This window comes from Catharus ustulatus, chromosome Z (genome assembly GCF_009819885.2).
Source record: "Catharus ustulatus isolate bCatUst1 chromosome Z, bCatUst1.pri.v2, whole genome shotgun sequence".
NCBI lineage: Eukaryota > Metazoa > Chordata > Aves > Passeriformes > Turdidae > Catharus > Catharus ustulatus.
This window is the reverse complement of record NC_046262.2, coordinates 23,129,985-23,145,875: the sequence shown is the minus strand read 5'-3', so window position 1 is coordinate 23,145,875 and position 15,891 is coordinate 23,129,985. Positions and strand designations below refer to the sequence as shown.

Sequence of the window (15,891 nt, the reverse complement as noted above, 5' to 3'; positions counted from 1 at the left end):
ATGGAAAGTATTCATTTCACCAGTGTGTAATTCACTGATGTGTATAGATATATGTCTCCAGTTCTATATTTACTTGGAAACCTGTCTGTCCGCTCACAGGTATTGCCTTTTGGAAACATGGTACATACATGCTACATAGAATGACATGTTACAACATATCTATTAAAAATGTTGTTCACCTGTCACTTGCCCACATTATACTTTCATCAGTTGCCTTTCTCAGAGTTTTGGAAATTTATAAGAAGTAGATTCAAGTATTTTATTAATGTCCTCTAAGTGTTTTTCAAGAAATGAACAAGTATTTAGAGGGCATCTGTTTTGTTTTACTTGTGAAAATTATCCATCAAGTAAGAGACAGGGCAGGATATGCAGAAGTAGGTCCTGAACACTTAAATATCTTCCATTTGCAATTGAACTGTAGAGTGGAATGCTTCTTTTAGACCAAATTGTAGCTTTGTGAAATCAAGATTAAAACTAGAGGCATTAGAAATTCAGGTTGAAATATTCAGGAACATACAAGGTTATGAGAACCCTTGGTTTTGTTCAGTTTTGCCTATACTACTAACATGTCTTCTTGACTGATAAATGTGAAAAATGTTAATAATTAATACTTTGGTATTGCATGAGCGACCTTTAATTTTTTATTAAGATATAAGATATGTAGTCTGTAGTGTGACAGGTGTGTAAAAATTTCCAGATTTGGGAGAGAAAGCCATGGTTTTTATTAATTGTGAAACAAACTTTTACTGGCTTCAGACAGCTGTGACCTCAGAATAGAATTGCCTTGGTCTTGGCAATGCAAGGATACTTGGGCTCCCAGGCACTACAAAAATATACTTTTTAAAGTCACCCATAACGAAGAACTTCTGAAGTGTTGATGATCACTTACCGCTATCCCAACACAGCCCTAGTTGGCAGCATAATTTTGATTGAAAAGCATTTGTTTACTTCAGAATGAAATAGTCCAGCCTTATAGAAAGCCTGGATGAAGTATGAAGCATGTACGTAATATGCAGGTAGTGATATATGTAATAAAAAGATGCTGACAAATCAAACTTATATATGTGGGTTTTATGCATCCAGTAAGAACAATAATTGTGAAAGGTGGATGTACTTTTTCAAGAGGAGGGAGAGCTTCCAAATAGATTTTACTGCTGAGTAGAAATAGTGGTGGTCGTTTTCTCATTTTTGTTTTGTTTTCTTTCTTAGCCCTGAAACTGTTTGCTGTTGGCAGAATAGCTACAATGAATTGTGTTTTTAATTATGGGCTGATTTATTTTCAGATCTCAATAGAGAATGACTACCTAGGCCCCAGAAGAATTGAGAGTCTGCAAAAAGAAGATGCCGATTGGCAGAAAAAAGCCCACATGGCTGTGCTTTCTATTCAAGATCTTACAGTTAAATATTTTGAAATAACAGCTAAAACACAAAAAGGTAGTTGTTTTCTGTCATCCTATTAATCACATAAAAAATTAAATTATTTAATATTTACCATATTCTGCGTTGTACTGTGAGTTATTTTTTATCAGTCCTTCATGAAGAAAATGCAGTTGTCATTCCTATTTGTTTTTTCTTCTGTGTCTCTTTGAATCTTTCACCTGTAAGCCTATTCGTAACATCATCAGAGGTGAACAGAGTAGAAATTTTAGGTAGAAGTTTTACAGCCACTTTCTCAATGTAATTGTATTAGCAGTACTCCATATTTGCAAAAGATTTAGGAAGCATAGAGTTCCTAGTGGATTCTGTTTTCTGTACTGGATATGGCAGATCCCCATAGTAAGTGATAATTATCTTTCAGTTAATTTTATTTTCTAGTCTTCCTTGCCTTTCAGTAATTTTTTGCATAGCTCTAAACATTAAGCAACAGCTCAGTTTAACTGCTCAGTGAAAACTGTTCTGTTGTTCAGAAGCCTTCATGGATATAACCTTGGCTTTTCTGTGTTTGAAGAATGTGATGGTTTTAGCAAAAAGTGGTGCAGTAAAGTGAGGTCAACTGACTTGGTATGTACACCATGTGCTCTCATCCTTACACCATTTTAACTTAAATAAGCAGTTTAATAGGACAAACAAACCTTTTTCTAGTTCACTGACAAAGTTTGTCTTGGTGTCCTCCCCGCCTGACTGTAGGTCCCTGTTTTCTTTCTTTGCCTTGTTGATAGTGATTGTGCAAGATACAGAGGAGAAATCCTTTTTTGACTGGTAGGTTTCTTGTCATCTCTGTACATGACTGCCACATATGACTCAAGAGATGCAAACACTGCAAATTTACTCTGTTCAGTGACAACCCAAGTTAAAGATAATGTGAAATTTCACCTTAGTCTGACTGGCTGACTTAATAGGTTAAAGCATGTTGGAATAAATTTAATTAGAGCAAATTCTAAATACACTAATCAACTTCTCTCCTTTCTAGTATGACAAAGGCAGCCAGTAAGATACACTACTAGTTGATAATGTGTATATATATATAGATATTTACTTGGGTTTTTTTGTTCACGTGATTTTCTTTTTATGTACAGCAGTCAGTATTTGGGGAAAAAACAGTGGAAAGGGACATGCCTGAAGGCTGATTACGGCCACAGAGCTTCAATATGCAGGTTATTTACCTGGTTTTTGTGTTTGGCTTTTTCTTGGCCTCCTGCTGATCACAGGGTAGTCTTACTTACCCCAATATTAACAGATGGCAGAGGAAAAACACATGAGAACATAAAGGTGTTTTTTACTACCTAAAAACAGCATGTAATGGCATGTAGTGACTGAATGCCACCCCTCTGATTCCATTACTTTTGTGACTTTTGCTTTGCAAAGCTAAGTATAGTATCACATGATTTATAGATTAATAGTGGTGAAAATCTTGTATGTGTCTGCCTAGATGTTCTCTGGGGCCCAAGAATAGTAAATCTGAATCAGGCAAGGGACTCCTACATTTTGAGGTAAAAGAGAGGTTACTTTAATTTCATGTGTTCTTACAGAACTGCGCTTGAAGTTAAGCTGAAATATTTGTTTTAAATAGTAATTTTTTTTGGTCTTCAGATTTATTTAAATTTATGACAACACTATAAATGTTATTAAGGTAAGCTGGAGACTTTAGTAGCTGATAATTGGTATTTACAGAAGTGGGGAAAATTTGCGATCCAGTTCAAGACCAAATGCTTGTATTAATGACATTTTTATTAAGTACAAATGTGTGCATTTTCTTTGCAGCAGGATTGTTGGTGGTCTGAAGAGTAGATTAGTAAGATGCCTGCCTTATTTTTTTTCCTTTGTATAGCTGTGTATGATCGAATGCGAGCAGACCAGAAGAAATTTGGTAAGGCAGCATGGGCAGCAGCAGTGGAACGTATGGAAAAGCTTCAGTATTCTGTTTCTAAGGAGACTTTGCAGTTGATGCGTGCTAAAGAAATCTGTTTGGAGCAGAAGAAACATGCGCTGAAAGAGGAGGTAAGTTTTCATGCCAGTAAGTAGAAAATTAAAGCATACAGAAAGAAGCAATGTTAGACAAATGATGTTGCAATGTAGGTGTGGTGAGTTTTGTGCCACTTACATATGTTTCCTGTTCACCTTTTCCTGGTTAGTCAACCAGAAAGACAGTTTTTGCTGTTAATGTTTACAGCTGTCCACTGGGATGAGTAAAATGAAGAGAAAGGGTAGAACAGAAATTGGCTGCTATTAATCTCTGCAGTTTGGGTCTCAGAGGCATGACCACCTTTTCAGTCCAGATGGAGGGTGTCTGACCGTTAGTAGATGTATGAGTATCTGAATGGTTGTATTGCACTCTCTTTCTCTGCTTACCTTAATTACTAAGGCAATCTTCCATAGGCGGCTCTGCTAGCTACGGTTTTCTTAAGGAAAGAGTTCATGCATGAAACTTTGCTTAAATGCTTTAGCAGGAAGAAATCCACATTTATTGGGTTTTATATCATCTCCTTGAAAGTAACAATGCTACAAATTCTCTTTTAAACTTTGCTATGATATGGATGTTTGGTGTGCACATACTGATGTTAATGTGTGTTCAATCAAATGATTAGATGATTGCAATGATATTAGAAGGTAGGAATTATATGATTGTTTTAAGAGAACTTTTCAAATGTTTCAACAAAATTTGACTAAACTGATGGTGTTGTTATGAAAGGTTATCTGGAGAACTTAAAACTTCAGCACTGCAAAGGCTGGTAGGTTTGTAAGGCTGATAGACTGTGCGTCTATTTTAGGAGCATCTGTGGAAGACAGCTTGATCTGCAGCGAAGAGAGAGTACATGCAAGACCCAGAGCTCAAAAATAGGTTTACTGCATTTCAGTGCTCTTTAGATTTGGAAATCAAAGAGTTGTCTGAAAACGTGAGTTTATCAGGCTGTTTTCATCCTTAGCCAAGAGTTGATGAGACAATCCAGCAGTACTAATTGGAAATATATTGAATATTTTCACTTCAAATGACCATGCGTCTTCTTTTCATGGCATGTCTTATTTTTCTCCCTATGGAGACCTGAGATTTTTGTTGAATGACATTTCAGTCTGGTAAAAGAGTGAATGTTTGGTCTGATATGCTAAAGTATTAGGGGCTGCACAGGAGAAGGAAGGATTCATTGTAGTAGACATTGGGATGAAAGTGCTGAGCTGTGAGTTTGGGGGTTTTGGGGACAGAGAAGTAAGGAACATCTAATGGGCATGGTGCTTTGGGATGGTATATTACAAGGTATAGAGAGCTCTGGGTCTGAATACAGTGGTAGGGAGATATGAGCACCAACCAGCTTCTGCTCTGATACACATCGTTTGTTCTGAGAATGTAAAAGACTTAAGTATACAGAGTTGACTGTGAGAAATGTGACTAGGAATCGCATCTTGGCGAAGAATGGTGGCAGTCTTAGAAAGAAAATGTTTGTTGAACTGAAATACCTCCTGGCAAACCATGTAGCTACTATATTCTTGAAGATAAAAGTAGGATATTTGTTTGAAGAGACTAAAATGCTCAAGAAATTAATATATCTGGATTTTAAACAATTCAGAACACAGACATGCTATGTCTATTTTTGAGGACAGTGTTTGTGTTCAGCAGGTTGTCTATGGATTTTTGAACATTCAGTCTTCGTAAATAAATTTTTTTGCTGGGGCATATTGTGGTGGGAGAAGGGGAAATGGCTTTAAACTGAAAGTGGATGAGTTTAAGTTACTTATTAGGAATAAATTCATTACTTTGAGGGATCAACACTGGAACAGATTGCCTGGAGAAATTGTGGATCCTGAGAAGTGTTGAAGACCAGGTTGGATGGAGCTCAGACCAACCTTGTCTAGTAAAAGGTGTCCCTGCCCATAGTGGGGAGCTTAGAATTTTGTGATATGTCAAGTCCATTTCAACACAAACCGCTTTATGATTTGGTGAGTGCAACCACGCTCTGATTGGTATGAATGAAACAACAAGGACTGTAGGGATTAAATTATTTGCTTTCGTTAATGCAGAAAGTTGTGGCATTACAGAAACTTGAACTTGGATCTCCTCAGTTTAGGTTTTTTGTTCTATTGCTGTGGTGTTTTAACCCCAACCAACAACCCAGACCCATGTGGCTGCTCGCTTGCTCAATCACAAGTGGGATCAGAAGGGTTATAAGGTAGAAAACTCATGTATTGAGGTAAAGGCAATTTAATAAGGAAAGCAAAAGCCACACACATGAACAAAGCAAAGCAAGGAATTCATTCATTGCTTCCCAAGGTGTCCCGGTTTAAGGCAAATTTGGGAGGAAACCTCCAAATGGGGGCCCTCAACTAGTTTGGGGAAAAGATATTTTCCTCAGAGAGAAGTGGAAAATAAAACTCTTTATTTAACTACCAAAGCACTTCCCAGCACAAAATTGAACAATAGCAAACAGCAAAACCTCTCAGTGCTCTGAGGAGATGACAAATTCAGAGGAGTCCCCTCCGTGGGTGCAGCCCGGCTCACTCAGGCTGCTCTCAGCCCTCCAGCCTGGGAAATGCCGGCTGGGCCTGCTGGGCCACAGGGACAGCTCCCTGTGCTCTGCTGAGTTTTAGTCCAGAGCAGGCTCCAACAGTTCCAAGAAAAAGGGGGAAAAAAAACAGACCAGGGAACTCCTTTGCCTCAGCTAGCCAGAAAAACCAACCAAGAGCAAAGAGAAGTTCTCTCCCACTGCCCACTGCAGGCAACACGGTCTGTGTGAAGGATGCAGGGGAGCGAGTGCACTCTCTGGTAACAATTCTGCACCTCTTCTCTTCCCTTTCACTCCTGGAAGCAATCTTAAAGCTGCAGAATTCAATATTCAACACCAACAGACGATTTGGGGATACAAACATCCTAAAGTCACCCCAAGACACAAGGCCAATCAGGTGTTCATCCATCTCCAGGAGTTCAGGACCCCATCACAAGTAGCTGTGATTTGGAAAGACAAACGTCCCTCCCTTCCTCTTTCCCTTTGTAATGTACTGGGCATAATGTCACATGGTCTGGAATATCCCTTTGATCAGCTGGGGTCACCTGTCCTGGTTGTGTGTCTTCAAGACTCTGATGCACTTCCATTTTCCCTGCTAGAGTGGCTGTACGAAAAGCAGAAAAGGCCTTGGCTCTGTGCAAGCCCTGCTCAGCAATAAACATTTCTATATTGTCAACCCTGGGTTCAACACCAATCCAAAACACAGCCCCGTGCCAGCCACTGAGAAGAAAATTAGCTCTAGTCCAGCCAAAACCAGCACAACTGCAGAATGTTTCCCACACTCTTCTCATGTTAAATTTCTTTGGGTTTCTTTCACTGTATTGGTCAGCCTGAGAGCTACCAATGATGCAGCAAATTTGTAGTACAGATCAGGTAAAATTTCATAAGAATTGCTCTCCATTAAGAAGAGAATTTTTTAACAGAATATTCTGAAATATGCCCAAAGGTGATGATACTGTTTTGAATTACCATGCAGTGTTAGTAGCTTACATGGAGTTTCAACATAAATTCTTGAAATTCAAGATCTTCATTTTACTTTTTCATGGGGAGCTATTATGTGGCTAGGATATCTGCCAATGAACCATACAGCAGTACTAATTTCTCATTTCTTTTGCATTTGAAAGCTGAGTAGAGTGGTGGTGTACCCCTAAAACAGGACAGGTAACTAACAGCATCTGTAATGTATGCTGTCTGTTGGGCTAAGGTACTGTTGTCAGGTCCTTTACTGGGCAGACACAGTGCAACTGAATGACATACTCAGTTGCTGTAACTTGGTGAGCTGATACTTTTGAGGATGGTCTCTGTGTGTTTTTATGTCTTTATTCAGTTTTTGTATAGACTGTTGATTTAAATTTGGAACATCTGTATTTTAAGAAAAAGATTGTGAAGCTTTGAGTCAATTTCACAGTTCACGGGTAAAGGCAAGTTCTTAGGTCTGGTCACTTTTCACACTGCCTTAAATTAAAAGCAGACAAACATTTCCCATACCTACTTCCCTTACCCCCAAACCCACCAAATTTTGCTGCATTTTTACAGTGAGGAAATCCTTGAAAAATACCAAATCCCTTGAAAAATATTAATATCCTGCCTGAACAATAAACATTATCCCTCTAATATGAAAAAATTGGAGAGTTCAAGAGAATCGAGTCCTTTTGTCTTGAAAAGCAACCTGTAGTTCACTCCAGTTATGTAATCATTGTCATTTACTGTTCTAGTCGAATTAATATGGATGCAAAGTAATAAAATAATGGCATAACAAACCATTTTTGTGTAGCACTGGACTCTAGCATATATATGATACATTAATGATTGTGAGGTTTCTGGTGTTCAGTTAAGGACTTACTGGAGTTTAAAAGAACAGAACTACAGAACTACAAAATACAGCAGAAGAAACTTAAAATAGAAGTTGCAAGAATTAATTCACAGATCTTCTGTCTAGCAGCCTTATATGGAAATAAGTACAGTAGATGAAATTATTTGTGTTTAATTGAGCTGTGAAATCCCTGTCAGTAGATGATGATGCAGGTGCTACAAGCATGCATGTTTAAAAAAAAAATAAAAAAACGATAGGACAAATTTATGAATTAAGTCCACTAAGTCTGTTTTGTGTAAGAGGCAGCAGTGTGGTTTAAGTTGTGCTACAGGCTTTGCTGGAGGCTGGTGAATCATTTTGGGAAGATATCCCTGCACTACCTGTTATGTTTAATTTACCTGGACTTTTGCAGTTAACATTTTCCCAAAACTTTCTGTCTGTAATATGAAACTGGACATTTCTTCTGAATAATAAGGTAGACAGATCACAAATCTCCTTTAAAATTTAATATTACTTTTGTCCAGTAGCTGAGAGATACACATATTTTGAGCAGTAATGAATTTGGATAGGGCACTAACTCTTCTGCATGCAGGTTGTGGAGGTGTATGAATTCTTTCCAAACCCAGCACATAAGATTCCCTTACATGTTGTATTTCTTAAATATGATCTGAATTGCTGACTGTGTTGAGCAGATAAATCTTGTTTGAATGGAAGAGAATAGTTGCAGTTCACTTTGGTTGTGGATTACTTTCTATTCAAACATATAATACAGATGAATATTGAAATATATATAAGTATTTTAATCAGTGTATTTATTCTCCTGTAAAGGATGGAACAACTAAATTGTCATCACAAGATGATCAGTGATAAATGTATTTATCCCTGTTTCCACATCCTTTCACATTTTTTCCTCAGTTCTGCTTTTACAAGTTTTAACTGTAGCGTTCTAGATGCCTAATTTTTGACTTTAGGGCTTGAGGATAGGAGAATTCTAATTTAATTATGCACCTTCAGAGAATCAAGTGGTAGAAAATGCAGAAATGGAGAAAATGTAGAAAAAAATGTCAGATAGTAAAGGCATGTTAAAGTGTGTTTCTGATGAGTATGTGTCTTAGGGACTTGATGTGTTGAGTTTTAACATGTTACATTTAACTGTACCAGGCAGTGTCTAGCTGTAATCATAAAATCTGTGGTCTTGTTCTCATCATTATCTTGGAATTGTATGGTGTTTGTTTGTTTGTTGTTTTCTTTTTTTATTTAGATGCAGAGCCTGAAAGGTGGTACAGAAGCCTTAGCCCATTTGGACCACTTAGAAGCTGATTACTATGATCTACAGCTTCAGTTATATGAAGTGCAGTTCGAGATCTTGAAATGTGAAGAGCTGCTCCTGACAGCACAGCTTGAAAGCATCAGAAGATTGATGTCAGGTGCTTTATTTATTTCAGTTAATACATAATCTGTGAAAGGTAATTTTCTTCCTAAGAGTCCAGGGAAGCCTATGGGAATGAAATGAGAACAGATTCTTTGCCACGTGAAGAGCTGCAAAAGTACTGTTACATTAAAATTTACGCCTGTTTAGAAGGCAGATATATATACACATACAGAAGTTCTGGTATGGTTCTCATTGTCTATGTTTGGAAGTTTGCATGTGAGATACGTAAACTATATAACTTCTGAAGAAATTTTGAAGAATTAAGACCAGAGAGGAGGAAATGTCTTAATTACTGGATTTGGCTAACTAAAAATACACAGCATGCTTTGATATTACTTATTTCTTCAAGTGATTGGTTTTCGAAAGCTATGTCTGCAAATTGGGTGGCTTTTGCTGCCCTTGAAGCTCATACTGTTATCTCAGATTTAGAGCAGCAATGCAAACCTTATGCTTCCAGACTATCCTACACCTCATGTAGTTAAAAACTGTGGAAACAGTACCTGTAAGTCATGCAGCATTTTTCAATCCAGTTCTATCCTTTAGATCTTTCTATCTTTAATGCTTGTATTTAAGAAAGCTTTGTTTTACTGTATCTAGTGTAGGGCTTGCATAAAAAATTTTTCTATGGATAGAAAATTCTCCTAAGAGATTTGAAGCTGGATCATATTGTGAGTTGCCTCTGGAAAAAGAGAAAACATAGGTATCACAGATTTGTCTCACTGTAACATGAATCTCCACATTTATGGCTGGTGATGGAAACAACTATAGCTGTATGTTTGGAATATTGTAAGCATTGGGTTGGAAGCATTGTAAATGATTTACAGAAATGTGTCAGCTTTGACTGAGTGCGTCTGTGGAGAATTAATTAGTGGTTTTGAGGTGGATAGATTTTGGGCTGGGAAATCAGACAGGTAGTTTTGGTATTGAAGACGTGGTAGGGTCTGCTTACTTATGGACTGAAAGAAATCCCCTGAATGGGAGACAGAAATGTGTATCAAAATCCTTTGTCTTAGGTGTAGTGGTAGTAAAACTTCTGTGCTGTCAGAGACTAAGCTGTAAACATGTCACAGGGCAATACAATTTGTCATTAATATTTTCTCCAGAAATCTCAGAAAAGCCCTCAACTCGCAACTTAATCCAAAATTAAGCCCTCAGTGAGCTAAACCATCTCCTTGTTCCTTCCCTCATGGCAACAAAACAGTTCACTGTTTGGCTTTCTTTGCTATTTTGAATTTGAAAGATACTGTTTAATAATAAATGCAAAACTATCCCATAGGAACCAAAAATGAAAAATACAGTTCCTAAATGTATGGGAATTGTTCAGTGCATGAAATTGCCTCTCAGACTTTGCTTAGGTGGATAGAACAGTTAATGTCCCCAAATAATCAAGTAGCTGAAGTAGGAGAAATTATAGTCTTTCTGAAAGTAGCTGATGAAGTTGAAATAAGAAAGTTCAGTGTTGCTATGGAATAGAGACTTGACAGACATGCCAGCTGCATCTGCCTGTTGCAGACAGTAGTAATGCATTTCCTTCTTGGTGTATTACAAATATATCCTACTTTGTATGCCAGTGGAATAAAGAACAAGAGGTCTTTGCTGCTTCTTCATCCCAACATTCTCCAAGAATTTATAATCACCCCTCTTTCCTGCTTGGCAAGAGATGAGAAGGCAGCATTTAAAGATGAGCTCAGTGTTATTCCAAATGCTTCACTCAGGAAGCTAAAAATCATGAGTGTTGATAAAACTATTAGTAATTACCTCCTCTTCAGGCCTGTAATGCTTTGAAGGATTGCCTTGAAGTTGCCCTCCCTCCCTCGCAGAAGCAGTGACTGGGACATCAAAAACCTGTGAGAGAATTTTTGGTGTCCTGTTGTCTGAGTCGCCTTAGATGAAATTACCAGTATGTTGTAACAGAAGAATCTCATACCAAAGAATTCAGGTAGTCTTGTCTATCCTGAACTTCATGGTGAAGATCTGAGAAAATTGGTACACACCATGGGTTCACTTGTGAGACCCAAAAACATGCATGGGTATTGTGTTCAAATTAGGCCACATATAATAGCTGTACGTTTAGAATTGCATTTGTGTTTTAATACTCTGAGCTTGCTTAAATAGCAGGCTGAGGTTCAGTGGTATTAATTTCTGTTCCTCATAAAGACTTTAATGCCATACAGTGCCTTGCTTTTTCATGATTTTCCTTTGACGTATTGATTTTTGGTAGTAGACCTCTGAAAGATCTGTGGCATTCTTCTGCATCAAATCTTGTAACTCAGTGGGAGGATTGTTGTTGAGGAAAACAAAATGTTTATCAAATACGAACCATTGATTTGATTTTCTTATTGTGGACATCTTTAAAACAGAGAAGAGAGATGAAGTGGTGTATTATGACACTTATGAAAGTATGGAAGCCATGCTCGAAAAAGAGGATATGGCAACATCTATACACTTGCAAAAAGAGGAGCTGCAAAAGTTACAACAAAAAATCCGCCAGCTGGAAGCAAGGCGTGGACGTATTTCAGCCAAGAAAGCCTACCTCAGAAATAAGAAGGTACTGTTTAATTGCCTTTTTCTGGACATAATTAACGAATTTAATAAAACTTCAAAAGGGTTTTTCAGATACAATTTTCCCAGAATTTTTGTGGATTACATTCATTGTTTGCTAGGAGTTGTTTTGCAGAATGCTAAATAAAATAGCATATCTTATTAAAGTGATACATTTACAATTCTGTTTACCTTTCTTCTAGCTTTAAAGGAGTCTTCAATTACTTTGAAGTCAACAAATAAACTTATTTCTACTAACTAATTAGGATACTTTCATGTGGAAAGTACATGCTAGAATGAGTGCTTTTACGGAGAGTAGTTTTGTATATGTTTTCAGAAGATAATTTGCAAGTGTGTTTCTCACTAGTGAGTTCTGTTTTCATTCTCTTACCCCATCCTCTTAAATTTATATGTTGTTAATACTCTGTATTTGGCAGATCTATATGAAATCTGGTCTATATTCTTGATTTGTAATTCTAGGTGTGCTATTTAGGTCAAAGTTCTGAGAGACCACTGTAACACTTGTTAGAAAATAGATTCTACCCCATACTATGTACTATAAAACTATGCAGAAATGTCAGCTGAGGCCTCATTCTTGATTAGCATGAGTTGTCGGTTTGGTTCTGTGTTCCCAGTCATGTCCCTTTGTGTGAAACATGGCCCCTTCGTACAAAGAGCTCTCAAGTCTTGCCTGCACTTCATAATTAATGTATCTATTTCTGTACCTAAATCTGAAGCATAATGGAGCAAATGAAAAGTTGTTGATACATTTTGTGTATTGGATTTTTTTGTATTTTGTCAGTCACTGCCTGGTTTCTAGTTAACCCAATATGGAGAAGACTACAAATGAAGTATTAAAAGAAAGGTCTCCTGGTAGCCATTATGTGAAGCAGCTTGCTTTGTCATTGTGTTTGTTCTACGTGAGTTTTTAAAGAGAAAAAGTATCAGGATTCTTGTTAGTGTTTTAAGTAAGAGAACTTATCTCTTGTTACGCTAATTTATGCAGGCTACAGTATAATATGATATTTTCTCCTAGATACGAAAAGAAACTGCTGGGACCTTACAAAGTAGACAAACCTGTTTTAAAGCGACAACCTGTTTGCTGTTCTTTACACTAACTTACTGGAGTTCACAGGTTAAGAAGAAGCAGGAGTAGAGATATTTTAGTATGCCCGTAATCTGTGTAATGAACTAATCACCTTCAGCTGCTCATTTGTTTTCAGGTTATGCTATGATAGAATACTTTGTTTAAGCTGAAGGAGTTGGTTTTGCCTGTAGCAGGAGTAGCAGCATGCCTGCTTGTGCACTGTGAGAACATGCAGAGCTGTGTATGATCGTGTTGCTTGTCTGCATCTGCATGCAGAAGTGGTACAGTTACATCTTCCAAACATTGTGCTGGGATAGCTGTGACTATACTGCTTTCAAGACCAGAGGTAATGTCTCCATGTGGATCTTGGACATCACATTGCTGTCAGAACTAGTTCCAGCTCTTACTTATGTCATTGCCCAGCATAGCATTCTCTGCAGTTGAGTGCTGCAGGGTGATATTAGCTTTCAGCTTCTAGAAAAATCAGCATAGAAAAATGTGTGTTTAAACATACAGGAGAGAATAAACCATCTATGTGCAAAAAGATAGGGCAGATGTGGCATTTGTTGGGCAAAAAAGAGTAAGGCCATTTTTTAGCTTCTCTTCTTACTGCTGGATAATGCAGAGTCCTTCTAAACTTTCTGGCAATTACACTAATTTCACGAGTATAAGGTGCACTGGAGTCTAAGGTGCACTTCTGGGTTGGCAAATTTCTGAGCTTTGTCCATGTATAAAGCACTCTGGGGTACAAGGCGCACTTCCGGGTTTGGACCAAAATTTTAGTCAAGAGGATGTGTCTTACACACATGAAATTACTGTACTTGAAAATCAAAACTCATAGATTGGTCTCATTTTTTTAAGCAAGCTTTGTATTTTCAATGACCTTTCTAGTGATACTGCAAACCACTGTTAATGAACACTAATGTGCCTGGTGTGAGTACTTGTATTTGTGGGAGAAAAAAGGGATTCTTGCTCTGAAGTGTTAGCAGGTTAAGTCAAGTATGCAGAACTAAAATATAGATGGGATACAAAAGCAGACTATAGATGGTGAGAATGAGGGCAGTGATGACTGAATGCTATATGAAGTGACTTTTGGAGGGTGAATATGGAAAGTACATATTGTGTGGTAAATATCTGTCTGTTTCAATTAAGAAGCATTTATTGTTGAACTGAAATGAGAGTGTACTTAATGCTTTTCAGATTGTGTTCCTGACTTTGCATGTTTCAGCGAAGTATCTTGAAACAGACTTTTATATAAGTGCTCTGTTTTGGATTGGGTTGGTGAGATTTTACTGGTGAATTGGTGGGTTTTTTTTCTTCTTTTTTTATTGTGTTTTTTTAATAAGCTTGTGTGTTATGTAGTTGAAAACAAAAAGTAAGCTTTGCATTAAGTGGTATATAGGACAGTCTTATGATATGTTTAGAAATTACAGTCCTTTCTCATTGTCAAGATATTGGCAACTGAAGATGCCTTTAGGAGAATGTCTCCTTTCTAGCGCCAGATATCAGGATTAAGGAAACAACAGGAAATTTTTCTCTATCATCAGTTTTATTTTTTGGAAGAAGGTAATTTCTTCATCCAGGTATTTGAAAATCTTCTCTAATGAGGATATAACACAGTGAAAGGAAATAAATTATTCTTTATAGAGTAAGGCAACTTGTAATTTAAATATAAACTTCAGTGTCTGTAGTCTCTATTTCCTTTTTCATAAATTCCTTCCTAATTTTGCAGGTGATGCATCAGTTTTTCAGTGATGTCATCAAATAGTTGTACCAAGCTTTTGTTTAGAAATGTTTGTTAAAGGTGTTAGAAACATAATTCAGTCATGACTCTAGAATAAATGAATTGGCATTTTAAAAACTCCTGCTTTTATAGAATTTGATATTTTTTCACTGTACTACCATGAGTATAAACTCTTTATTCTCTTTTTATAAATACAAAATCTATTTGCATTTGTTAAACAATCATTTCTGGATGTTCCTTTGTGTTGATGACAGTGAGTTACTAAAACCAAAAAATCTAGTAGCAGTTTCACTTTTTTTTCTTACTTTTAGAGAGCTAGCTGTAGATTTTTCATGCAGGAAATTGCTATTGTTATGCCATTCTACCCCCTGCTGGCTACACATTAGTATTAATTAGATTATCATATGGAACAAGCAGCTGATTTATTAGGGAGCTGGATTTATAGCAAAGCATCAAAGTAAAAAAAATGGCACAGAAGGTATTTCAAAAAATATCTTTATAAAACCAGAGTTGTGATGAAATTAAACTATTTTGCACCCGGGAAGAGTGTTCCTTATCACAAGCAGACTGGATGGTGAAGCTGTTTGGGCTATGTTCACAATGTGTGCTTTCGTCTAGGAAACTTCCTTACATGTTTTTGTGTTCATTTAATAGGATACCTTTAGAATTTTGCAAGCACACATTTTAAAGCGCAGACCATGCCAAAATAGGTGTCATGTAGATGCAGTAACAGCTAGCATAGGATTATTCGTATTCTGTTATTATTACAACAGCAGCATAAGAACATAACTGCACTGAATGCTTATAGTAAAATATGGTTTCTGCACATGAAAAGCTAACCTTTTCATTGGGGTGTTTTTTAAACTGAAAGACTCACTGGAACCAGTTAGATGTAATACTAATGCAGATTTCTTCTACATATATTACATGTTACTAGCCTTAAACTAGTGACCAAGGTTGAAATGGTTCCTCAGCTCTGTTTTAGTGTCTAATAGAAGTATAATCTAATAGCTGTGAAATCAGTTGATTAAAGGAAGAATGGGCATTACTTCTTTTTGCCTTCCCATTTCCACCCAGTTGATCAACATATTTCTTGAGATGTGGCTGTCACTGAGCGTAATTTCCCAGGGAGGTGGTAAAAATCATCCGTGGAGGTGTTCAAGAGGTGTCTGGATCTGGTGCTAGGTGATGGTTTAGTGGTTACAATGGCAGTGCTGGGTGAACAGTTGGATAGAACGATCTTAAGGGTCTCTTCCGTACTTGATGTTTCTGTGATAATGTGCCTGCTTCCCAGTGCTTAGAAGTAAGGACTACATTGCATGTGCAATAGGCTGTGTATTC

At 37.2% G+C, this 15,891-nt stretch overlaps 1 protein-coding gene across 1 annotated transcript in view; it reads left to right on the top strand.

Annotated features, from left to right (window-relative positions):
* JMY (junction mediating and regulatory protein, p53 cofactor) overlaps positions 1-15,891 on the top strand; it is a 72,873-nt gene that overhangs the window by 39,123 nt on the left and 17,859 nt on the right. The window contains exons 3-6 of the mRNA XM_033085660.1: positions 1,284-1,434; positions 3,269-3,438; positions 9,008-9,173; positions 11,539-11,726. Of these exons, the coding sequence (XP_032941551.1) occupies positions 1,284-1,434; positions 3,269-3,438; positions 9,008-9,173; positions 11,539-11,726 (675 nt within the window). The remainder of the gene's footprint in view (positions 1-1,283; positions 1,435-3,268; positions 3,439-9,007; positions 9,174-11,538; positions 11,727-15,891) is intronic.